Genomic DNA, 27,850 nt, shown 5'->3' with positions numbered 1-27,850 from the left:
TTAGGGATATTAAAACTAAAAAAACCTGTCACTTGAGGGCGCTCTCTATAATCCAAAAATCCACTGTTGAGGGCGGCCTCTATGCTACTGGGGAGAGCATCAAAGTGTACAAGAAGTGATATATCGCTACTTGCAGAGAATTTCCACAGCATAAACATGCCGGAGCTTTTAGCTGTTTTGCCATGTTTTCTGCAATACACATGTACCTTGATTTTCCAGAATACTGAAATCTAACTCACATGCAGAAAGACTCGGAAATAATATGATTGACAACAAATAGACAGTCGTAATTGGTTACTCTCCTCTTTACGATATTTAATTTCTTCCCTTTGAGGATGATCAACAATTTACAACAACACAATATTAAAACTTTTCACAAGGGACAAAAATGTTTATTCAGAAAATTATAGGTTTACTTTTGGTTACAAAAGTACAATTCCTTCCGAGACAAAGGAAAGTGTAACAGTACAAGCACTGTCTAAAAAGAATGTGAAATAAACCAAATAAAATTCTTGTTTTCAAAACATTATACTCTCTAAAAATATTTTAAACAAGTGTTTGTATACATTTTGTATACTTCTTCAAAGGTTTGACAGAACAATTCAGTTTTAACTTTACAAAGTCTCATATATTTATTTTTTTCTTGTGACTTTTTCAAGCTTTTCATATTTTTACATATTTTGTATGTCTACATTTTTATGTACAAATATTGCCCCAAATCTGACACCAAAAAGAGAAAAAGCACATTTCTGAAATGAAAAAGAGTGAATTCACCAAAAAGTGGTAGGTCTCATGTTCAGAAGTATTCCAGAGAATGTTATTAAATCAGCAGTTAAGTTTGACTGCGCATAGTCAATCTACAAGACCTAACATATTAACAGATTTTTGACAACAAAAGCAGGGTTTTGGTATGGAGACAATTAGATTGGCTAAAGCAGCAGAAGAATGGATATTGTGCAGTAATGAAATGACTTGTTAAAAGAACATGTAACACAATACATGACGTGCAAGAGTAAACAAAATGATCACAACAGCCTTTCAAAGTAACCTTATCATTTATATTTTCACATTCATGGGATCAACCAACATTCTAAAAAACAACTGGGTTACATCAATGCATGTAGAAGTGTTAAACATAAGAGAGAAAAACATCATCATTGACTAATATGGCACTAGTTTCCATTTTATGTCAAGGCAAAATAGATAACGATTCTTTTGAATGAAATTTCCTCTCCAAAAGTAAAAAGATGCTTGTAGTGAAGCACCTATCATTTGTTATTGCTGATTGAAGAATCGGAGAATATCAATTACATTTGCTTAATTCATAATCATTGCCTTATTTATTCTTACAAACTGACACTGGTGAGAACATAATCACCAATTAGACTTTATATAAAATGCAATGAAACTAAGATCACATACTGCTTACCATATTTATACACACACTCATGCATCATTCTATGAAACACAACAAGCTCTTCATACCATGGTACAAAGATGAGATTTCGACACAGAGACAGAGCACAATATATTAAAATTTCAACTGAATTGCATTCTCTCTTTGAGTCTTTGCATGCTCTGAATTATATTCTCATGCTCCTTGTTTGCTACCTTCCGAGTAACTTCATAACAAAATATACAGATATTCACAAAAAATACTGCAATTTTCATCAATATTTTTTTAGTAGTAATGCCAATGTTAACGGTATTCAGTAGCAGAGACTGTTTAGTGTCCAGCACTCTTTGATTATGGATTGACATGAAACACTTGGCATTGACTTTTTGAACCCTGACCCCCTGGTGACCTTTGACCTGATGTAGAGATTTCATCGGAGTAAGGTGAAAAGGTGTGAGCGCGATTCTTTCACACTTTGTCAAGCAAGACGCCTTGAAATTAAGCTGAAATCTTTGAAATAGCGTCTTCATGTTCATTAAGTTTATGCTGAACTATATGAAGTGCTGTACTTTGTATGATGCACATCTCAAAACTGCCCCTTTCAAATGGTGTGCATTTCAGCCTGCCAGCCAGCTGGTTAGGTCAAGGTCAAACAGCATCAAGGAGCAACTCGCTGACTGGGTCAAAGGTGATTCTCCATCGCATAGCTGCCAAAAGGAACATATTGAAATGCAGACGTTCCTCAGGCAAAGCAGATAACGTCAGAATTTTATAAATCTAAATATACCAATTAATTTTTTTTTCCTTTTTTATGGCAACTTTCCCTTGTGTCTCTGAGACTTTGATGATGTTTCTTCTTTCAAGGTGTTTACAGTTTCATTTTGATTTCCAACACTGGTTACAATATCTTTAAGATCCTCTGAAGCATAAGGGTCTGTGTGTTTGACATGGACTACCCTGGTGTTCACTACCTCACAGTCGATCTGCATCATTGAGAAATGATGATCTGGTGTTTTCAACATCGTCTCTGAAAGATAAGAGCAATGAAAAGAATTGTTTCTGGCTACCATATATGAACATAAAAAATCATATATGAATCTTAAACATGGTTATGATTATTGTCACTATTTCAGTGTTTTTGCCCGAATGCGCAGTCAAGTGAATCCCCCTATCTAATCAAAATCCCTCTGAAAATCATTACATTGCACGCCATTTCACCAACACAAAAAAGGGGCAAAGCACAGACTGTTGATGGTGGCATTCCATATCATGATCAGTGCCAATGATATAACAATCACAGAGATTGCCTCAAGATTGCAAAACTGTAGGTGAACTTATATGAATGAATTGTAAATGGTAAGTGTTGGATTGTTATACATTAAAAATTTTCCTACATAGATACAAACAGGAAACAGGAGACTATTTTTAATTTGATATTTGGTCTTCACCTTTATCTTAATTTGCCAATACCTTGAAAAATCTTCATTTGCATCACGTAATTTGCATAATCTTTTATTGTCCCCCTTCTTGAGAACCGAATCCCCCAAAATTTTCAGGCAGAGGGTGACTGAGAAACCTGGAGAAAACACTGCTATTTTTGTTTTGAATGTCAAGCAAGTTCTACTCCCTATGCATATTAAAACACAAACTATTTATCTTGTGAATACAGCGTCAATGCATGTAAAATGCCCTGTTACTGTTAATATTTGAATTCTAGTCCAGACCAGAATTCATTTGTCAACAACAGCAATGCAGTCTACACTGTACAGGCTGAGTTGACATGCTGAATACTGTGTATCCCAACATGCTTATGGGATTACAACGAGAAAATGTTATTGACATTCAAAACAAAAATAGGTTTTAATAATTTTCAGGAGTTATAGTTACTGCCCCTTTGATATATGCATGAAACATATGGGTTGGTATTTTTTGCTGGTACTCTCAATAATGCAATACAGAAAATGTAACACGGATCAGGAAGAGCTACAGCAGCAAGAATTGGGTCTCACCATTCATTCCTATAGCCGGCATTACCAGGGACATCTTGGGTCTCTGTGTTGAATTGTGTGCCGTCGCTGGCAATAGTAGGTGATCCTGCATAACAAAATCATATAGATACACATATTTCAACTCAGCTCAAAAATATATGTATCTTCACAATTCTTTTGACAATAACATAAAATTCCTGAACACATTGCTGTTATTGTTTCGATTTGCTAATATCTTTATAATATCTCGTTTGTGCCTCAAACAGACTTTTTAAACTTTTGATACGAGTTTCAGAGAAACTTTCACATGTTCTCTCTCAAAATCAAGAACAGAAATCGGGGTCACTGTGCATAGTTTGGGATAAAATGAAACAGATTTAAATTTATATATAAGATTCAAAATAGCCAATGTACGTTGTACTAACTCTATGGGGAAAAATCAATTGGGCCGATCAATTTACATAACATTTCACAAAGCGAATATTCTTTTGTTGTGAAAATATCTTCTTTTGTATAGATATTAACATATGAATAGATAGCTCCGAAAACAGAGTGGTGGCCTAAACCTAAAAATCTCCTATAGGTTGAAAGTGAATTCTGACATGATCAACCACAATAACAGTGTAAATTCAGAGCTTATATTAACATCTGCTGTTTCTCTAATGCATCACAAGCGGACTGCACCAACAAAAGCAAGTCAGTTTCTTTGAGTCGGTACTAACCTTTCTGAAGGAGACTACATAGAAAGTATCATTTCTGCGGTTGAGTGCTTCAATAAAGCTGGTGTAGGACTTTTCAAACAGATGGTCGTACACCTGGAGTGAAGTCTCATCAGCGTTGACATCAGGTAACTGTGGACTGTTCACCCTGAGTTTGGATTTCATAGTTTTCTGTTTCTTCTTGAACAACTGGAGGAAAGAAAAATCCGAATAGAGAAATATGTAGAATGTGTGTTGAAAGCCAATATTACAGTGTCATCAATATTACAGTGTCATCAATATTACAGTTGCTGAGAATGGATTTGATTGCAGTCATGTACAAGGGTGATGCAGTAACTTTGAATAATACAAAGGTATATTTGTAAGTATGGCTCACATACACTTGTATTAAGTAAATGAAATCTGAAGCAACATCAGTGATTCAAGTCAATTAGACTTTCCTAGGGTGAATAATTTTCTTAAAATGCTGTCTATTCCTAGCATCCATGAAAAAGTTTATTTCATTTGAATACTGCGTCAGACATGTTGCAATAAAATGTCACACAAATTGTAAAAGATGTGTTATAAACTGACATTAAAAGAAATGTACATAGTGTTGGTGAGATAGACTAGAGAAACAGATCGGCAACATGAAACTACCTGTGAGAATGTATACACCTGTAAGCACTGCTATTTAAGCACTACTTCATGGAATGCCACATACTCATAAATTTGTACAAACCAGAGAGAGCAATACATGGCAAGCACCTTTCATCTCGTGCCACATCTTCTGAAAGAAACTTTCTTGAATATTACATGTTCTCATGACTTGGCAGAGAATCAACAATTGCTTACCTTATCTCTGAGATCTTTCTGTTTCTCTTGTTTTTTCTTTTCCTGCAGTTCTGCCTCATGGCCATGCACCCAGCCTGTCAACTCATCAACTAACCTGTGTACAAACGAATACTCCTGTGATTAAGGACAACTTCCAGGCAACTGCCTCATGGCCATGAACCCAGCCTGTGAACTCATCAACTAGCGTGGAAGCCAGTGAACAGTCGGGTGATTAATAGGAGTTCCAGGCAAAGTTGATAACAATTTGGCAATATTTAAATGCCTGTTCACATTCTGGTATTCCGTCTAATCTGTTAAACATCAATTTTGTTCTTTTGCGGAGACTTGCATAACAAACCATGGTACCATGGTCTGTGTAACTGTCAGAATATTGGTGTTTGAACCAATTTTTCCTGCACAGGAGGTTACACACGTTTTCTACATGTTGCTACTAACAACTTCAGAGAATGGCTTCTTCTTTATATACATAGCCAACCCAAAACTGTACCTAAACACAAATTACTTCTAAACTGAAAGCATGCAATGAGAAACTACATGCACCTTAATCCAAGCAACATTACAATGTATAAATCAGAAACAGAAAACATTGCATGTTAATTTATATTTTTAACCTACCAATAGAGGTCAACTAACCTACTTACATTGGACAGAACAAATATAACTTTGTTTTGTCAAAGTGAATGTCTTCAGTGTATATACATGTTCTTTGATCAATGAAAGGGGCTTGGGCGCCACTTTCTTCAAGGAAGTCACTTAATTAACTTAGAACTGATAAATTTCTTTACCTGACTGTATCAGTTGTGTTGAAGAGTGCACAAGACGGAAACTTCCTACTCAGCTGTGCAGGAACCTCCTTCAAGACCATCAGATCTTTGGAATCAGCATCAAAGTGACTGGAGACATTCCGGGTAGATTGCAAGGTGTGCCTGATGACATCATCAATATTTGTGATGTTGTCATCGATTTTGTGGACCTCCTCATCAAAAGAGAGCAGGGCTCTGCCATTATATGATGACGACAGGTAGTCTGATTGACTTCCATAATTAGAATTTATTAAACTGCAAAACACACAGAAATGTATCATTAGTTTTTGACAAGATGAAAAAAAGTTTAATTCTTCTCTCTGGAAGGGTTGTGCTAAATATCTATCTTAGAGACCCATGAAAGAGTCTGATGTCATACTTTTGTCTTAATCTGACTTGTTTATTTTCATCAGAAAACAAGCTGGACTTATATGTAGCTAGACTGATGACAGACAAACATCTGAAGTGAACTCAACACTGATTTACTGGTAATTTCATCTTGGGCTACTAATCCTTTTATGACAATGGGACAAATGTTTCATGGAAGAAATGACCTGGCAATTTACACTCTCATAGTAACCTGCTCTACCCCAGTTCCTGTACACAGGTCCACAACCACCATTGATATGAATGGGTTTTGCCCAAACCAAGGCTGGGAAAGGGTTAAATATATTGCCCTGATGTAGAAAATGTACAAAGAAAGATCCGCACAATGGTGCAAACGGACATCTTAACATCTGACTTTGAAAGGGAGTAAACTGGTACATGCTACATCAATGGCTGACACACAACTTGTTGTTTGTATCAGATTTTGACATGATCTGGAAACTCCCCACTACTGTTTACAAAATTGTGACACAAATAGGTTACAAAAGAATGGTCACTGTAAATAAACACCGAGTCAAATGTTCACATTTGCTTCAAATCTGGAATACATACCTTAGTGGGGCAATATTAACGGCAAAGAAAAACACAACTGCTAGTAGACAAGCTGTCCTCTTCTTGGGGTTGGGAAGTATCGACTGTCCACTTCGAAGTTTTTTATTCTGCAATGTTATGGGAGACACAGGTCATATTGCATGCCGCACAGATTTGATAAATTACTGGTACTATTACTACTGAATGCATAGTGAACAGAAGTGATGGAATGGCATAGGCTATAATTTACAAAGTAGAGCTTCCATAGCAATGAAGGTATTTATCAGTATCATACAGATGAAATTGTGTAAACTTTGGCAAATATTTACTGTGTAGATTGTTCCTGACATAGTGACACTGGACCTGACACATATGCTTTTGTAATTTCTGAAGTCGTTTAAGTGGTAGGATGATGACCTCGTTTTTTCTTTCTCTATGTTGTAATTTTCCCCACCAAAATTTTAATGCAATATTTTACCAATTTTTGTGAACTTCTCTGTAAGTTTTTTATAATTTTGGACCAAATGGATATCACATTTCATCAGCTACAGTTTTTTATCAAAATTTTGGCAAAAATCAGAAAAAAATGACTGTAGTATATATTATAAAGGTGACAAAAATTGACTGTGGCAACGGATTAAATGAAAATTGACCAAAATATATAATTATGAGAGATCTTCTTACGACATCATGACAGAGATAGGTAGAGTCTTTTGTTCTCTTCAGTCATTGTTCACCTTTCATGGTGTATTTTCAATAAAATATGAAAAACTTTGGCAAACATCAAATTGCACTATTATACTTGGCTTGAATTTTGTTTAAGAATAAGGGTATTTTCTTTGGTAGAATTCTACATAAGGTGTTTTTACTGGTGAACAAATGAACACATCAACAACTGTCCAGAAAAATGACTTGTACATCTTTCACTGTCATTAAAACAAATTACATGTACTATTATTGTAGATATCAATAGCACATGCTTGCCTAGCTGTATAGTACAAGCAAGAGCTTTGTTTTTAAGGATTTTCACCAAGATACAGTTATATTTTAACTACTTCTTACTTACCTCCTCCTGTAGGGCAATGATTTTCCTCCTAAGTAATTCATTTTCTGATTTAAGTTTTTCATTTTCGGCCGAGTATTCGTGTAGCGTGCCTTCCAAACCTTGCAAGTACTGTCACAGAAAAAAGATGGTCATAAGAAAAATGTAAGTTTTGAATGCAGTGTTTTTGGCTTCATTTGTATATCTTAACCTAGGGCACATCATGGTGTCTTCAATATTAATCGAGGGCCTGGGTTCAGTTCGTGCTATACGAGTAATGCATAGGTGTTCTAATTCAGAATAAAGTTGAGTCAAATTCCACAGTGACCACATCATTAAAAAGAAGTCGCAGAGGTGACTATACTGTCATCAAACTGTGTAAAACCGAGCTAACTGTTCACAGAGATGACATTTGAACGTAAAATGGCGGTTTGTATGAAAGATTTTTATGTTCTATGTACAGTGCCGCTGATGTCAACCATTTCTTTTTAGTTTTCTAGTAGTCTACAAGGCTTAAAGTTCAACAAGATTTGGGTAAACTTTATAGAAATTTGTGCATTCACAAAATCTATTTCAACAATGCATTTATCTGCAGAGCCATTGACCACACAATACGTGCATATTTTTCTTACCTCTTTCTTTTTCTTTCTTGATAGACATGCTGATTCCCTGTTTTTGATCATTCTCTGTTGCCTCTTCCACGCCTTCATCTGCATTGACAGAGATACACAGAAAATGAATAACAGGACCAGATATTGCTAAGCTAACTCAATCACAGACCTCACACTACTGAGATGTGAAAACCTGAAAAATGTACGAGCTACATTAACAGACTGATACTGTAATAACAGCCATACATCACAATGTTTGATAGCAATTGATCATGGATGTAGGCTGTACATTGTGGCAAGGGAAGCATCAAAATAAGTCTGGCAGTGGCTTCTGTTGACAGAATTTGAGACAAATTGTATCTCCCTTGAGCTGGTCTCAAAATGTTGCAGATCACATTTGGATCCCCCGACAGGTGAGTTTCAATGTTTTCAGTGAAAAACATAAATAATAAAAGAAACCATTTTCATATTTTGTCATAGTAATAAATGTCTGAAAATTTTGAAAAATGTGGACAGAGATAGGTTCTTGTGTGTGACATCATTTGAAATCAATAAGATTGTGATAGTGATGTGTAACCATAGAGGGGTACGGTCTATGGTGTAACATAATTAATAACATAATAATTAATAACATAATCATGGAGTTGTCATGCCCTAAAGCGTTTAAAATTAGTCATCATGTAAGCTATGGTTTATAAACCACACAATTTTAAAATCAGTCAACTATATATCCATGCTGAAAACGACACATTTTGACATGTACTTCCTCATGATATAACAGTACAGTTTAAATTTGGTCATAAGGGACGGACCATTAGATCTTGGGAGGGGGGTGGTCAAAAACAGAAAAAAAAAAATTTCAGAGCAGAAAGTTAGGAAAAAAAAAATCTTCAAACTAGTTTGCAAAATAAAAAAAAAATAAATAAGAAGACAAAGGCGTAAAAAAAAAATCTGCAAAAGTCTTTAAAATTTTGAATTTTTTTTAGATTTTACCGACAGAAAGCAACTTTCTGTATTTTTTAGTACATCCTCCAGGCACATTTTTAATTTTAATTTATACATTTAGAGAGTGTATCCCTTATACTGGAAGTTGTGATTATCTAATCTTTTCAGGACTTTTGTATTCTGATCACTTGAAAATTATGAAATTATAGAGCCTGTTTTCTACTTGTTTCCTGCGTACAAACCAAGCAGGTACACTAGGTAAAACATTGAAACTATGGTATGGTTGTCAAGACAGAAAGTTGTATTTGCCTTTTAAGATCAAGGTAAACAGATGCAGGCCACATCAGTTTCATTTTTTTCACAGCATTTTATTGCAATGATGAATGCAAGAATGGGTGAACAAGTAGAAACACGTCAATAATGATAAAACAACATATCAAGTCATTATGTATTATTTTGCTTTTAAAAAGGCATTTTCTCAAAAAACAGCCTCAAAAAACAACAGCAACACATGTTTTAACATTCAACAATACACTACGTAGAATGCCATCTATCCAACAAATCCCAACAAAAAAACACACAAAAGGGTTGAACTTTGAAAGTTTCTCGATAGCAAATACTGAATAAATCTGCATGAATAATCGTTTTTGTGTAGCAAATTTCAAAGAAATTGGACAAGCCCTTTCAGAGAATACAGATTTTTTGACCATGAATGGCATAAATTGCCCTAAAAAGACAAATATTGACATTTCAACACATCTATACACATCCAATCAATTTGGACATGCTGCTACAGAGAAATATATGTTTTGATCAAAAAAGGGCAACAATTGCTCTAAAAACACAAATATGCAAATTTAACTATATTATTTAGCTTATTTTAGCTTCTCAGCTTGTCAAAATCAATTGTAAATCATGAGATATGCATGATGTTTGGTGGGGTGAATGTAGGCATTTCACCACGCTGTAGAAAGGGAAGCCAGGAAACCAAAATAGTCAATTTTCAAAACTATAGGAAGCTACTGAGGAGCAAGAAGACCATGTTTCAGAGGAAGATGTGTAATCCGAAAAAAATGCTCCCAAAGTGCCACCAAATAACACCATTTTTATCTCTATTTTCAAAAGCTCCAACAGCAGGAGGGGGGACACCCCCTCCTGACCTCCCCTCGCAAAAATACTCCCCAGGTGCCACCAAATAACACCATTTTAATCTCTATTTTTCAAAAGCTCCACGGCAGCAGGGGGACACCCCTCTCCTCACCCCCCCCCCCCCCAGTGTTTCCGTTAACGCAAAATCCTGCGTATTTTACGCAAAATTGTTCGGAAATACGCAAAAAAAATCATGACTGCGTAAACAAATACGCATTGAGATATGCGCCCAACGACACGACGTTCTTGGCCCGCGCTACGTTGCCTGAACGTGGTTCAATGCAGGACAAAAATAGAACATATGCACCTGCTTGCAAGTGACATTTATCATGGTATTGCAACATTTTAGACTTTAGCAGACCGCAGCACTTTATGCAACATTGTATTTCATCATCACAAAACGTCATGTCAATCAGTTCTGTACAGACAATGGCACTAAAGATGCAAAAAATTCGAGAATCGATCGAGTCTACGCTGTTGGTAACTCAATACAGTTAATAGTCATTACGTCGCATGTTATTTGGAAAGTGCTGAAAGTGTTTACGGGTGACCATTTAGACTCTGTCGCGTTGCATTCTTGAGAGGTCCCGCTGGACTTTGAACAGTATCTGCTTTTTGTTGGCCCTTTGGAAACATAATTTCGTAGTCAGAAGGTATTTTCTTGAACATGAACTTATTGGGCTGCTCAACGATCATATACGGGACATGCATCAAAGCATGGCAAACGTTCAGCTACACCTTGAAGCCCCCCAGTTGTTGTTGTTGTTAATAGAGCATGCGCATTACAGAAACCCCCCAAGTTCTACAGAAAAGACTGCCAAGCTCACTTCAGATACTGATTCCTACCGTACGCATTTTGAATACATTTTACGCAAAGACAAAATCAGTTGCGTAAAATAGTACGCAAGTTTTGAAATTGTAACGGAAACGCTGCCCCCCCGTGACCGCTTGCGTGGCCACATCCACATCTTTGCCCTCTTTATCTTCAGACAGCGACGAACTAAAAAAAATTATAAATCTGAAAATTTATTCTGAAAAAAAAAGTTTCACAGCTAATCTCAATTGGAAAAAAAAAATTTCAGAAATTTACAATAGTAAAAAAAAATTTTCACAATTTCATTGTGACCACCCCCCCCCCTCCCAAGGTCTAATGGTCCATCCCTAAGGAAAATGTGACAACTTACATCGCCATCCTTCGGAGGAGCTGTCGTGACTGGTATACTAACACCATTAGAACCAGGCGTGACTATTTTACTTTGTTTCACAGGGGGCTGGTAGCTGACACCGTTCACTGTAGAAGATATTACGTTGATATTCTTGGTCTGATTTACCACCACTGGTTGTGTAGACACTGTAACTGGAATAAACAAACCCAGACAAATCCATGAAGGCTGAAAGATCTGGTTGAGCTTGGGAATTTTTGTGGCAGGTGAAGAATGAGAACAAAAGTTTGGCTATACTGAGACAAAGATTATGAACTACATTGAAGACTAATGATGGAATATTGTCATATCAAAATGATTTTATTGTGATGTGATTTCGATGAAAATATAAAAACCATCCTGTATGTATGTCTGAATAAATTCATCATTTCAAAAATTTGACACTTCCTGAATGAATCTGAATCCAAAGCTAGTTGTACCTCAAAATCTTTGAGTGCTGTAATCTCTCTGACCAAAATTTTGGTGCAACATTTTTTCAAATTTTTATTAATTTTTCTGTAATTCTTTTGAAAATGGACAAATGGACAGCACTTTTCAGACTCCAGTTTTGGGTCAAAATTTTGGGGAAAATCCTAAAAAAAGTTTGGACCTCAAAAATATTGTCTGGGTTATATTTTATAAAGGTGACAAAAATTGACTTTGGCACTCAAAGGGTTGGAGGACACATGACTTACATGCCTAGTATGAAACCTACAAAGTGACCATCAAGGAATTACAACAGGAGTAATTAAAAAGTTTTCTAAGCATGGATTGGAATGTCTCACCTGGAATTTGTTTGAGTGTAATAGTTTGTGCTGGTAATGTCTGTTTAACTGTCGCTGTGCTTGGTTGTGTGGTGACTGAAGTAGATGTGGGTTCAAGCTTCGGCAATATGGCAGGGTGTGTACTGATCGGCTTTGGCAGGATAGCCACTTTGTTCTGCTGCACAGGAAGTATGGTGGTAACTACTGCTGGTATTGCACTGGGTACTGCTGCCGTCGTTGGCACTTGGTGAACTGGTGGTGACTGCGGGGACGCTAGCGGGTCTTCCCTGGGCGGCGTCAGAGGAGGAGAATCAAGGCTGAATTCAAACTGCTCTGACGAACCAATGCTATTCAGAAGTTGTGGTATTGATTCCGATGAGAGATCAGAGCATGAAGAACTAGACGGAGAACGTGGTTCACTTTTCACAATTATACCTAAACGGAAAAAGACAAAGGATTTATTGTCACAGTGGTTTGAAAAAGATTCTACACATCCGCTGAGGTGTCACCACAGACATCAACATTTGTAAAACTAGATACAGGTTGAAGAAACATTGGAGCTAATTTCAAATAGATAACACATTGCAGCACTAATAATATATGTACAGTATGTATATGTTCGTGTGTGTATAAATGTATGTGTATATGTGTCTGTCTGTCTGTCTGTCTGTCTGTGTCCGTCTGTGTGTGTGTGTTTGCGTATGCATTTATGTCACCATCAGGTCAAGTTTGTTATGTCCGTACATTGTATATATTGCATTTTAACAAAAATTGAAAATTTGAAGGCCCTGAAAACAACAATAATATATAACATACCAAACCATGTAGGTGATATTAGGTACAGTTTTGGCTCAGTAACATTTTTTTTTTTGACTTGGCAGAGGGGAAGTGATACTATCTGGCAGAAAAAAGGTCAATAAACACAGTGCTCATTAGCACTGGACATGTAAATACAACAGTGTACAATGCTTGCTCCTTACATATAAATTTCACTGAGTTATCACTACTACATGAATGCTGACTCACCATCTAACAAATCATCTGTATGTAGGGGAGATTCCCACGGTTCACCAGTCAGATCTGTGCTGAAAGCATCGCTGCTGTCACATGTGAAGGGGCTGCCTGCATCTTCAACACCTTCAACACTCTGAAACTGCAGGGAAATACACATACAATTATCATAACAATAAAAACTATCTACTGTTGATTGACCAATCAGAGTGCTCAATTCAGGGTGTTTTATCTACACCTAAAGCCTTGGTCACCAAATTCCAGAAACGAATGACAGCGCCATAGTAAAGTACTGTCCAATCAAAAGTGAACATGTCATATTCTGTAGACATGTGGTACGTTTTAATATTCAAATTTGGTAACACAGCGGAAACCAGCTGCAACACAAAATCTGCTGTGGTACAAACACAAACTAATGTGCCCTAGGGCATTTAAACTAATGTGCCCAAGGGCATTTATTTTATAGGATGTTCCATTACATTGGAAGGCTATTTTACAAATAAAAGTTTCAATCCATATCCTAAACATGTTACATTGACAAAGGGGACGGTTGACGTAAACACATTGAAAACGAAAATATATCAGTTAGAGGCGATAGTTTTTAAGTCGGATAAAACCCTCGTACTCGGGCTCTTCTGGTATATAAAGTCCAACCCTACGATAAAATGTCTCGGCCTGCGGCCTCGACATTTTATCGGTGGGTTGGACTTTATATACCAGAAGAGCCCTCGTACTCGGGCTTTATCATAAACATAAAACCAGGAAGTATTGGTCGATTGAAAACCTGCCATTCACAAATTGCCCCATTGTTTTCCATGTAGAGTGAAAGGCCATATGGTTGCCCTTTGTTTGTTCTGAGATCTTTGTTAAAAGCAATGCTGATCTCTTACTCAATAGCATTGACTGCTGCAAGCGATATTTCATCACATGCTTATTTCATTACATGTGATGAATAAATGGATTAGCACATTACTGATGAGCAGTAGACTCATTAGCATAACAATAATAACAATCATATTATATTATATTATTTATCTCCATATGTTCAACATTTCAGCTACTTTCTCAAAGGTCTCAATTCACAGCCAAAATCTTGGATGTATCTGTGATTGAGAGCAATATTTGATAAAACGGTGGTTCATAAACTACCCCACTACAAGTTCCACTCAATATGATACACCATTCATTCAATGCAAATCTGACTTTATAACACTTATGTCTATTTGCAGAACACCATATTGCACTTGAGATCATAAACGCAAGACTGTTTGCATGTGAATTTCTGAATTCGTTTCAGTCAGTACCGGTAACAGGTGTTTCACAAGATTCAATGTTGCCAAAGAGGATTCAATAACTAAAATAAGAAGCAAGCAATAGAATGAACCATTCTCTCATTTCCAAACACAACATCTATCCTTCATTTGTTCATGCATTCGAAAAAATTGTTGTTGATAGTTGCGATATCAAAATTACACTAAACATGCAGTCTTGTTTTGAACAAAATTTTGAAATTATTTTTGCCACACAACTGGCAAAAAACAGACATAAAATTTGTCTTTATTTCAAAAGGGGATTCAGTAAGTGCAGCTGGTGACTCCACATTATAACCGATTCAGATAAAAAAGCTGTAAATTTGCCTAGTGCTCCAGCTCTACTGGTACATCTGTGATGTACATATATACTGCTGCAACAGCCATTTTTCTGTATTTAGGGTAAAATCTTTGATTTAGAGAAATGGGATGATCATGAATTGTTTTTTTTTCAAATAATCTGCATTTTTTCTTCCGAAACTTTATTGTAATGTTTTATCCCATATACAGCTGCCAAGACTTCATAGCAAAACGCGTATAGACAAAATGAACATATTGTACTGAAAATTCACACATAAGCACATGGCGAGAACTGCCTGTACTTGTGTAACCTAACTAACTGTTCAGCATATAGAAAATGGCCAACCAGAAATGACTTAAACTATACCAGTAATATTTCATCAACACAAAGGACGGTACCTTCAGTCATCCAAAACTGAATACATTAATTAGTCAGAAGTGAAATAGCATAAAAAATGAAGCAATTACTTTTGCTGATCAACACCTCTGTACATTGACAAAGCTATTATTCCACAAATTTCACACATGCACCAGCTGCACCTCAACATGTCCACTTCCAGTTCATTTGATCCTGAACTCTAAAACAATGTAAAGTTCATTTTGGAAAATGCAATGCTTGAATTCAGACAAAGCATTTTCTCCCAGTCTATATTTCAGCAGTTTCATGTTACACCATTCACATACATGTACATGAACATTTACCAGCAATGTAATGTTTATAAGATGACAAAGACTGGATCTGTAAACCTCTTATTCCAGGACAACATAATAATGAGACATGGCAGCGTCTTCAACACAATATTAATTTACTAGTAATGGGCAAAATCATCATTAGCGTCTTTACAGTTTCTATGATAACATGAAAGTGGATGTGTGGGGTACAGACATCAGTAACAATTAATTTCTGAACAGCTTTTATCTCCCAAGCACTGCCCTGTACCATCAATAAAGGAGTCGAGTACAATATACTTCAAAAAAATAATATTCTGAACGAGAGTGAGTGAAAAAAATACAAGCTGTTACACTTGTTAGGTATCCCCAACAGCTGGCATGGATTATAAAAGGTAATCATAAAGGTTAATATTAACTGGATATTATTGCCAGCATTTATCCTGTTCACAACTTTTTTCATGTGAACTGAAAGACATCTCCTTATTAAACCCTGTAACACGTGAACCTATATACCTTATCACCAATTTTTTCCATCTTTGACAATACTATGCAAGCTCACTATCACACGCTGTGCACCAGTATTAACCACACACTGTGCACCAGTATTAACCAAGCTATCAAGATAGTTTAGTGGCCCTGACACTTAGTATACTATTAAATTTTAAAAAGACAGACTGGCACACATGGAATAAAATCGTCAGTGTTGTGCATCGTGGTGTGTTCATATTTCATTAATATGAAACGATTGTAATATATTTTTAATATGCTTTCAAAAAAAATTTAGAGCACTTTTCCTTTCATCCAGATGGTGAGTTATTACTGGTATCTCTTCTTTTATTAGCATGAATATATCACTTTTATTGTATTCCAGTCCATACATGTATTACTGGTTTTTGATATTTTTAGACATTTTTATTCAATGCCTTGATATTACAGGTAACACGTGTTGTACTACAGCATATTATCCATGCTTCATTTCAGTCCCTCGTTTCCCACTTTGCAATTTCAGGTATCATGTATCATGTCTTCCTGTTTTGGATTCAATACAAACCATACACAGAAACTTCAACATTCACCAAATTTTATTTTTTTGTACATCACAGACTGGATCCTGAAGAATCAGACATTGAAGAACCATGGTGAGATAGGTCACAAGTATTAAAGGGCCAGTAGCTGTAACTTTGGATTTTTGTTTCAATATTTTTGGTTTCGATGTGAACAGCAGTTTCTTGTTCTACTCCCAAAAGCATATTAAAATACTGTTTAGCTTGTCAACACAGTGTCTTTATTTTTTTCAATATTTTTGGTTTGGATGTGAACAGCAATTTCTTGTTCTACCCCCAAAAGCATATTAAAATACCTACTGTTTAGCTTATCACAATTCACTTGTCAACAATAATAATACAGTCTACACATGTACAGGCTGAGTTGACAAGCTGAATGCTTTGGAGAGAAGAGCAAGAAATTGTAATTGAATTAAAATCAAAAATATGGAAGAAAATGATGCAAAGTTACAGCTACTGCCCCTTTAATGTAAGGGCAGCTGATATATGTCGAGACCTGTTTGATGTGAACCTCACAACTTGAAACTGGCAAACTTAAAAATAGCTAACGGACTGAACACTCACCTGTAGATCTGGAATTTCTTGAATAAATTTGTCATCTGTGAAAGGTTCAAACTCTTTTAGATCGGCTCCTACAATCAAAGAGAGCAGAGTACAATAGCTTTTAGAGTAGAAACAATGAATATGCAACCTGTATTCCCACCTGTATTATAGAATAAAGCCACATTAACATTAGTGATTATACAGATCTGAGAAGATGGTCATTGCAGATTTACATCTTGCTAAGCATCCAATTCAGGATGTTTACCTCTGCTTGGCAGAAATATATTGGCTAAATATTATCCCTCAGTTGTCAAAATGGAATGAACTATTTTGCATTATGTTTAAGCTAGTTTCATAGAATCATACTCTCGAAAGTCTCTCAACACTTTCTACTATTTTCTAGTAATTTTATATTTTCTTCCATCTGTTCTATTTGGAAATTAAATCTACCATCAATCTACCACGATAAATATATTGCACAGGTCTACTTTTTGTTAATGGTACTTGTGAAAAATTTGCCAACACATTTCCACAGATTTTCAAGGGAAAATTCAACATTTGAACTCTTGTCTCTCCATGGAGCTAATTTTCCTTCCTACCTCCATGGTCTCTCTTACTTTACTTCATTGATTTTTTTCATTTTACAAATGGCAGTTCAGATATATTCAATGGCCACCCATTTATTCCTCTTAATATCTCTTTTTAGTAATTCTGTGCCATGCTGTCAGAAAAGAGCATTCTTTTGTTGGCAAATCAATAAGAACCTTTCTTTTAAAGCAGCCCACAAGTCATCTTTTCACATCTATAAACAAAGTGAAAAGTATCATTCCGACTTCAACAATACTGTTCCTTTCATGTACATGTTGCTTCCATGAAGTTGAGCACATTGGAAGGAAACTTAGGTGTTTTTTCAACACTAGTTGCTTGGTTGCTTTTACACTTTCTTGTTACACAAAACATGTTCACACTTGATTTTGCATCATGCATTCACAAAGAACCAAAGCCACAATGCACTATGCTCAGTCTCTCCTGAAGCAAAACTCATATTATTCAGAAAGGGGCACACTACCCTTACTGAAGGAGAAATGAAACTGCTTTCTATAAATATGGTCACCTTCAGTACTCCCCTATGATCTTGATCTATTATTGTCTGTATTTGAAAACCCGGTGTCAAAGAGCAAAGAGACAAAAAGATCATGTTAATGCAGGACCCATATACCATCAGTTTCAGATAAATAATCAGTCCTTTGTTTCTCAGAAAACAAAACCCAATTACTGAAAAATGTTTCAGGAGAAAGTCTAGTTTTCAACACGCATGTCCACAATAACTGAAACAGCCTTTCAATATGTTTTCTCTTATTGCAACTGAATACTTTTGTCAGTTACATCATATTGAGATGTTCCACAAATCAACTGTAGTAGGAAGAGCCTGCATGATGTACAATTGGTCTTATGAACCACTTGTGATGTAATTTTATAAGCAAATGTAGATATAGGCATTAATCTGCTGGTGACACATTGAAGCTATCTTATTTGCTGTGTTTATGAGGAACATCCAAAACATTAAATGAACAGCTGTTCATCACTGTGTGGTTTGGAAAAATGTGAGTTTATTAGGTACATGTAGGTATTTTTAAGCATGTTTTTTAAGCTTTCATGGTTTATACTGTGTTTTATCTTGGTAATAATGAGTATGGTAAAAATCAACTCAGAGAGAAGGGGGCACCGTTTAAAACTATGTTTATATTTCTGGCATATTCATGAAGATAATTACCTCATTGATTTGCCTTTCAAATATTATTGATCATATAATTATTCATGTTGTTGTTATTGATATAATAATTATTAAATTTGAGTAACTGTTGATATAACTTATATAAACAAATTCTAAAAATAAACAGGCTGGGAAGGGAAATCCCCTGAGGACAGGGTTGGTTATGAGAAAAAAATCTATGAATTTTTAATTAGTATTTGAAATTTGTGAAATTGAATTCAACGAGTCATTTCTGTAATAATATATAATAATGTAATTGCATTTTCCTCAAAAATGATTTCTCATTTGACTGCCTGCTCAGACACTGTTTTGTGTCATACTGTAATGTTTATTTGGTTACACTTTCATGAAACTGTAACTTATCTGCAAATTTATTAATCTCTTAATTATCTTCCTGCTGAGACAAGAAGTTTCTCCCTTTTTATGCTTCATTGGACAAGAGAATGATAATGAAATTAGAAATATGTTTTTATGGTTCTCTTTTTCCGTGAACAGAATAATACTGGTACTTTGGTAAATTTCTGACGATGAGCCTATGACTATATTAAAACAGTAGGCAAAGTTTTAAGTCTCACTTTGATATCGTAACACATTTGTGTCACATCATGGAGGTAGAATTCTGCTACCTCCATGGTCACATACTGTTACATTTCATTTAAGGACTCTATGCAGCTGAGAGCAATAGCAGCAAACCATTGAGTTCCTGTTTCATTTATGTATAGATCTCCGTTGAACAACTCTTGTTACATAACTTACACGTGCGTCAAAACAGTTCTGCACCTGACCGATGTAGGGAAATGCACAAGGTACCAAAGGAGGTCTTACACTGTTAGGTTCGTGAGAATTGTAGATCGAACTTCTGCAAGATCTGTGTCTACGCCAAGAGTGAACACCTCCGAGGGCCCCACCCCATTTTATATTTTACATACAGGTAAAAAAATCAGACACTTGTACCCGATATCGACGCCCTATGTGAACAATTCTAGTGAACTGGGCGAGCTGAATAATATGTTCAATTGTGGGTGTCGAAGTAAGGCGAATTTCTTTCTGATAAGTGACACGTCAACGGTAATTCTGAATTTTATTTTCAAACGACCATGCCCCACATTGTTTACAATGCCAAAGGGAACTCCCCATATGTTAACCAAACAAAAATTTCGTCGCAGAATTCCAGTCTAAAGTTTTTCAACATTTAATAATTTGTACATGTATATAAATTCTCGTTATTTCGTTTCATCTAAATTTCGAATTTGAATATGGTATATAATGTCAAAATTTATTTTCGTGTTCAACAACATAGCAAGACTACTATACAGCTTCCACAGTTGCATATGGTTTCACAATCTTGCTAAGTGATAACACGACGTGTATTTCCTGGTTTCGGAAATTTCTGGAAATTTGTTATTGTTACTTACCCCAGTCATCCAGCGAGAGAAAGTTATCGGCAAGAAACTTTTGGTCTGCTTCTGATACAAAGTCAAGCGCCATTTCTGTGGATAAACACCACAAATGTGGCCAAATAGTAGATCGTCTACGACCAGTTACCTGCGATGTGTGAGTTCATTTGCAAGGAAAGGACGCGTTGAATGAATGTATCCCACAATGCCTTTGGAAGAACCCATTTGTTTTACGGGTGCTTCGTTATTATTGAATGTGTAGATTCTCCATTTTTCCTACCATTAACGTGTCAGTCACTAATTATTTTCCCACTTTTAATCTCACAATTTATCTACTCAGGCTCAATTTTCATAAAGGCTTGGTAATTTACCAATCCTCCCGTACGTTTGAAAATGGTTGGAACCACTTCTTGTCATTCGACCACTGAGGGCGCTCTTCAACATGGCGGTTGATATTCGTCTGCCTCGCAAAAGAAAACGTGGAGACGTTACCAATGAACCAAGAGGACTTGTCAGCCCTGGTGATGTTATAACGTCAGAGACAGGATTCATGAGGTAGATCGTCAACTTGCATCATTTTTGTTGTTGTTTACTATCGAACGATATTATGATTTTCGTTCAGTTCATTTCATGGTGAATTCTAACAGTCACTGACTCAGTAGTAGTTGGGAACTTGGGGGTCCTTGTACAAGCTTGTACCTCCTCCCCACTCCTGCTCCTAGTACACAGGTAAATGATTGGGAAACCCCCGTAACATGACTGGGGAATCCTGGTAAAAATTTACCAATGTACCGCCCTCAACTAAAACACTGTTAAAACATCATCATATCATTTCTACTGTATGTTATCAGTCATCATAATCATCCATCATCATCATCATCATCATCATCATCATCATCATCATCAATAATAATTTTGATCATTAAGTAAACTGTAAAGATATAAAAAACCCAAAAACTCTGTTGATGCAAACTGAACTGTAATTATGCTTTATATAACAAATCAATACAACAAAAGACAGTGAATGTTCATTTCCATTCTCACATGTATCATGTAATGCAACAGTAAATTTATACACAGTCCCTCTATGGGACTGTGATTTATAGTACATCATGTAATGAAATGGGAATTTACTAATACCTGGGCCACTGTAGATATTCCAGCCCAAGTAAGGGACTATGTGCCTGAGAGCAAGCTGGTGACCAATGTACCCCAAGTCAGGAGGGCAAATGGTCTCCTGCCTCGAGGGTACATAGTCCCTTGCTTGGCCTAAAATATTTGTTTACATGCCTCTTCAACATAATTTTCACTCCAAATTAAGAGTTCATTTGCAAATAACGATCATATGCTATGTTAGACAAATTCCATAGAAAAATAGAAAGATGTCCATCATCTAGGTGCATTGATATATTTAAATCACTGTTATGAGGTCTATTGATTTTATGCATAATTTTTATGAAAACTATTTTATTCCTATGTAAAACATGTAAAGTTTATCATTTTTTAAATCCGGAAAATGTCAAGTTGAAAACAATTCTGGTTCACTTTCAGTCAAAAGATGACTATGTAGCCTGCTACATCATCAAGAAGTTACCATCAAATCCTATGGGATGCACAACTTTCAATATATGAGGCATGTAATAAATACATTGAGTGTTCTTGCACATGTATAATTTTAAGGCCTTTCTTTATGCCATGTTGCTTACTATCATCAATTAACTGACCATCATCATAAAAGATAAAACCCAGTCAAATTTTCTTCTGGGAACCAGTAACAGTTCCAGTGAGTAATTTGAAAGTCACTGACAATTTATAATATGAAATCCAATTTCCAGGGGTCATGGAACATACATGGAGGATGATAAACTTCATGCATCTGTGGCCGGTGTTGTTGAGAGAGTTAATAAATTGATATGCGTTTTGCCTCTGAAATCAAGGTGAGTTCATTCTTCAGGATTGGGTAACTGACCTTCACAGACTCTGATTCTGTACAAGTCAAACACACCACCAAGGTCACACACTTTCTTGCCCTTGCTATTTGGCAATATATGATTTACACAGTGTGGACCAAAAACTTACCACATGCACATATTACATTTCCCAACATTCACATACCCACTCAGAAAAGTATGTTCTTTTTTTATCATGAGCACTGTTGGAGAGGGTATCGATTGCTTTGTTCATATTCAATTGCTGTTGTGAAGACAGTTTTATTGAATGTCAACTGTGTTCAAGCACCTAGACAAGCTGCTGATAATTGAAGCTGTTGGAAGCCCTGAAATATTCCTGATTATTCTCAAAATTTTCATCAAATAACGTATGTATTGATAAAACTGAAAGTGAGTTTGTGTATTTGTGTCTGCTTTTGTATGTTACCTTGGTTAACAACAGAAAAAACATTGAGCAGCATCAATTGTATGGAAAGCCAGATTCTGAATTGAATTGGAAGAGTAACATGATTTTTTAAGATGGAGAACCTTGTCACCTCAACGAATTTGAAATTTATTGCAACTTTACAAGTGAAATGTTTTGACAAGTTGTAATCTCAGAAAGATGTAAGAAGCAATACAAAGGAATATGAGTATTACACTTTTGACTACAGGTGACTGATGCCTATATAAATTCATTGTATCACAAATGGACTGAAAAATTTAGCTATGTGTGGGTGCTCCGGAACCTCCGACCCTACACCACTCAGAGGTCACGGGACGCAGGAACCACTTGAACACAGCTGAATTTTACAGTCTTACATCTATGCAAGATTGGAGAACAGTGGCCTTGTGCTAAACAAAGCAGTACAGTTAAAAACTATCCTAGTATAGGGTTGTTTTTGTATTTATTCATCAAAAAGGGCACCCTTAGCCAGGCATGAAAATTAGTTTAATTTGTCTTTGTGAGGGCCATCAGAACAGTGATCATGGGGTTAACTTTAATATATTATTTGTGTTCATGAACTTCTGCAGATACAACGGAGAAGTTGGTGATGTTGTTGTAGGCAGAATAACAGAGGTAACTATAGTGTAATGTTTTACTTTCATTTACAATGTAATGATGAATTTAGAACCTGCAGATGAAATCTCACTTTCGACTCAATTTAGAATTTGCATTTGTTTAATAGTTGATCTCAAGCATTGCTGAAATTGAAATCTTCACCCTCATGTTGTGTTTGGTCGTCAGTATTAGTACATAAAACACTTCCTTCTTCAATCAATTCCTCAATCTAAAAAAAGTTATTATTATGGTACATTAATAATTTCATCATGCTTACCTCTGGAGGAAAGTAAAATGGTTCAGCTCCAATACGCACTCTCTTTTCCAGGTTGGTCAGAAAAGATGGCGAGTAGATACCAACTCTCGCTTGAATTCCATTCTGATGTTGTCATCCGTCAATCTTCCGGGAGGTGAGTTGAGGCGGCGGTCTGCTGAAGATGAGCTGATGATGAGACAGTATCTTTCAGAAGGGGATCTCATCAGTGTATCCTTTATACTGTGTTTTTCATTTTCCTTAATGTTTCTTTATCATCATTCATCATCATTCATCATCATCATCATCATCATCATCATCATCACCATGACATCGCAAACTCATCAAATTTGATCTGTACACTTAGTTCCTGCCATGCTTCTTTTTGCTTCTCTGATGAGAAACTATGCTTTTGAAGAAGTCATGCATTGAGTAACAGTGCACTTCAAATCTTCCATACATATTTCACTTTAATCTTGAGCCAAAGTGAGTTGCTCTTTTCAAGATGCGTCTCAGTAAAACATCCAAGTGGATGTAAATAGAGGGGATATGGGTAGAAAAAAACTTTTACATAGTGGAATAGTATCCCTTTCTGCTTCCTTTGTCATCAGGTCAAAGTTTATCACTATGACACATATTTCCAAAAGTCACACCACTATCGGGTTTCTGTGTCTTTCCACCGACATCAATTGAAATAAAAGCAAAGAAGAATTGAGACAAAAAAAAACAGAGAATGCTTATTCCCGTGTAACTGCCTTTTTATTTGGTTTAAAGTATTAGCAACTATGGGTAGAATCTGGTATCACAGGGAAGTTGCATTCAACAGAATTTTCCTTAAACACAGTCACCATAGGCCGAGGTGCAGTCAGTGTTTTCTGATGGCGCACTTTCACTTCACACAAGGAGTCTCAAATATGGAAAGGTACAGCCTCTCATTATGTCAATCATTTACTAATGAATACGTAAAAGCAATATGACTATGCAAATTCAAACAACAGGCTAGTCGTCAACCTACAGAGTAGCCATTAATACATGACATTTTGCAACTAAAGCAAAATTAAATTGTAGTTTACAATTTACAATTAATTCACAATCATGAATATACCAAAGAATTATTACTTTCTTTACATATTTTAGAATATTGGACAAAGTGTTATCTGCATGTGCAAGACAGAAAATCTTAAATTTGTTTAGAAATATCCTTACTGATTCTTGAAAACTGTTGATCTGCAGACAGGGGCACATCTTAGTAACATCTGCAAAATTCTCTACATGTAATGAATTACATGTAATTTTTGAAATTTATTATATAAAACTTTTTTGCCTCCGTCGAAGCTTGGACAAGGTGTTGTCCTGAAAGTGTCTCCCTCCCTGGTCAAGAGACGGAAAACTCACTTCCACAATTTGACATGTGGAGCGTCCATCATCCTGGGAAACAATGGCTACATCTGGATAAGTCCAACAGTACAAGATAACGACACAGAGACAGCTGGTGGATTTGTGCAAAATTTAGAGGTATTGCTTCTCATTTCAGTGAAAATTAGTTCTGATACTATGTTTTGTCCCGACATACGACAGTATTAAGCTAAATTTTGTATTTTAAGAAAATATGACTTTTTTTTAAATCTTGAAAATGTGTTTTAAGGTAGATTCAATAGAAAATGACTCAGAGATGGTATTATATGCTGCAAAATTTTCAATTGTTGTTTGAATGGTTTCTATGGCAAAAAGCCTGGATCAGGTTGTATGAAAATAGAAGCCAATCTCTTTAATGGCATTGGAGCCAGTGAAGTTAAATTTAGTACAAGATAAGGGGATGATCACAATTTCCGTTTCATTTTGCACTGAAAGTAAATGGTACAAAACATCATCTTTTGAAATAACATTCTAGGACCTTTGACCCTTGACAAATTGCATAGGACAAGCTGCTATCAATCTATACACTGATTATACCAGCATTTATAGATTTTTATTTGTGTGCATTTTATTTTTCTTGATGACAGCCTGTTCAGTTACAAGACAGAGAAGTAATTGCAAGGCTTCGGAACTGTTTAGTAGGACTAGCTGAAAACAAAATGCTGCTCTATGACACCAGTATACTCTACACATATGAAGCATCCATGAAATATCAGGTAATTCACCATATCTAAGTAAGGGAATGACCTACTAGATCTTAGGAGCTGGCTGGTTAAAAATGGAGGGAAAAAATTGCAGTGTGGAAATTGCTAAAACTAAAATTTTTGCAGCCTGCTGATTGATTTTTCAAAAAAGCATTAAAATGAAATTCGGCTTCTTTGAAAAGTTTGTAAATTTGGAGAAAGTATGCATACTGCACAAGATCTGAAAAAATAAGTGGCCAAATTTTGAAATGCAAAATAAATGTGCATGTTAGTATCCTGACCACCCCCTCCCAAAATCTTATGGTTCATCCCTGAACCACATGCCTCCAGGTACACAGAAAACAGTCCAGTGTTCTTTTGTATGATTTGCTATATTCTCAATACTGGCTGGCACAGACAAGTCACGGAGCCTGTGTCCAGTAAAAATTGAATTGTGTAATATATCTTTAAAAAATGGTATTGCAGCGCTATCATATTGTAGGATTTATACATATAGAAAATATGGTTTTCGAAGAAATCGTCCATATGATACATTATGACTAATTACCCTGACTTTCTGTTGTTTTCAAAATGCGTTTCATTTTTTGTGAATTTATTCTTTTATTATTTCACAGATCAATGAACTCTTGAAACCAGAAATCATGGAAGAAGTCGTTGATTTAGCAAGACAGAGATTAGAGCAGGAGGCGTCATAGTTCTGGAAAAGTTTCGAAGAATAATTTCCTGGGCAGCCAACAGCTCAGTCAATATTTGATATCATCACAATCACAAATCGTCTCCTTTTGTAGAATCATGTGACAAGTTACAACTGCATCATGATGGACAGAGAGCATTATCCAATTTTCTTCTTAAGCTAGTTTGGGCCTTTAAATTAAAAGACTTATTAAATTTTTGCTCAAACTTACCTAAAAGCCTTTCTTATTCGAAATCAAGAGTAAAAATTAGGGGTCATCATATGAAATTTGCCACCAGAGGAAGACATCATCCAATGATTACCAGCACTAGAAATTCAAAATGGCTGCCAACCCTGTGTTAACTCTACGGGCAAAATTGAAGTATTCAGTTTTCACAAAAAACAAGCTGGTACAGTGAAAACTTTATTTACTCCATGAACTTAAAAGTGAGTTTACTACAAGTAAGACCAAAAGAGCATTGTAAAAGTTTGAGAGTCTGAATAATAGTCTGAATAAATATCTGTCCCTGAGGGACATTCATCACCTTTAACCCTTTCACCACCATGGTTTGTCCAAAATCCATTGTTTTCTATGGTAAAGTTGGACCTGTATACAGGGAACTGGGGGTGAAAAGGTTAAAACTGATCAAAAGAAGTTTGATCACGTCTCTCAAGTGTCTGGACCTGTTTACAGGGAATTGAGGGGTGTACAGGTTAATTTATTTGTGAATTTATTTGTGAATATGCCTGTGATCATTCTCTTTGTCAGCCTTCCACTGCCAATGTCATCACAAGTATCAAACTACCATTTTCATGAATGTTTTATTCTGGCTCTAACGCCTTGGTAGATATGTCACTTCTCAGTCTACAGTCTCATTCATAGAAAGTACATGTACTACATTCCATGACTAAGTATGAATGTCAAAGTTCAGATTTCAAACCATGTCAGAGATCCGTATATAAGTTTGGATACCATGAGGTGTCTAGATTTTTGCAAGAATAAAGTATCTTTTCAACACTGTAGTTTCTTAAGTTTTGTCTAATTTATTCTCAGTCATGTGTGATTTTAACAGCAGCCACAATTAGCGCGTCTCACGTTTCCAGCATGTTGGGGTCCAACCGTGCTGTTGGAAAGCATTGTGCAGTACACCACAAACAGGTTGTGAAATGGTCACAGATGGTTCTCACATGTGTTGGTTTCTCATTGTATCGTTTGCAATATTTGCTGCATAGCATATTGAGGTCACGGAAATAATAAAAAATACTGTAATCTACCCAAAAAAGCAGTCAGGTAACATGTGGTGGTGTAGTTACTGGACTTGTGAAAACACATTCATACAAAGTATGAATGTGTTTTCACAAGTCATCAGA

General features: G+C 35.9%; 2 protein-coding genes across 2 annotated transcripts; one reads left to right on the top strand and one right to left on the bottom strand.

The window, feature by feature from the left end:
* Positions 1-287: 287 nt before the first annotated feature.
* Positions 288-20,639, bottom strand: LOC139114354 (cyclic AMP-dependent transcription factor ATF-6 alpha-like). Its single transcript, XM_070676035.1, has 13 exons — positions 20,461-20,639; positions 17,293-17,360; positions 13,398-13,524; positions 12,393-12,806; positions 11,590-11,762; positions 8,333-8,410; positions 7,725-7,832; positions 6,680-6,786; positions 5,723-5,995; positions 4,938-5,031; positions 4,107-4,292; positions 3,406-3,490; positions 288-2,423 (listed from the first exon to the last, which is right to left on the bottom strand). The coding sequence occupies exons 1-13, from the start codon at positions 20,531-20,533 to the stop codon at positions 2,206-2,208; spliced, it is 2,004 nt and encodes a 667-aa protein (XP_070532136.1). The 5' UTR covers positions 20,534-20,639; the 3' UTR covers positions 288-2,205.
* A 202-nt stretch (positions 20,640-20,841) lies between these two features.
* LOC139114355 (exosome complex component RRP4-like) lies at positions 20,842-27,502 on the top strand. The gene is made up of 8 exons (XM_070676036.1): positions 20,842-20,997; positions 22,278-22,379; positions 23,406-23,451; positions 23,762-23,917; positions 24,540-24,608; positions 25,022-25,201; positions 25,690-25,818; positions 26,421-27,502. Exons 1-8 carry the CDS (start codon positions 20,885-20,887, stop codon positions 26,499-26,501), a joined length of 876 nt encoding a protein of 291 aa, XP_070532137.1. The 5' UTR covers positions 20,842-20,884; the 3' UTR covers positions 26,502-27,502.
* Positions 27,503-27,850: the final 348 nt, after the last annotated feature.

The sequence above is a fragment of the Ptychodera flava genome, chromosome 16 (assembly GCF_041260155.1).
Source record: "Ptychodera flava strain L36383 chromosome 16, AS_Pfla_20210202, whole genome shotgun sequence".
Classification (NCBI taxonomy): domain Eukaryota; kingdom Metazoa; phylum Hemichordata; class Enteropneusta; family Ptychoderidae; genus Ptychodera; species Ptychodera flava.
Note: the sequence above shows the minus strand (reverse complement) of the source record. Positions and strands in the feature narration are given on the sequence as shown.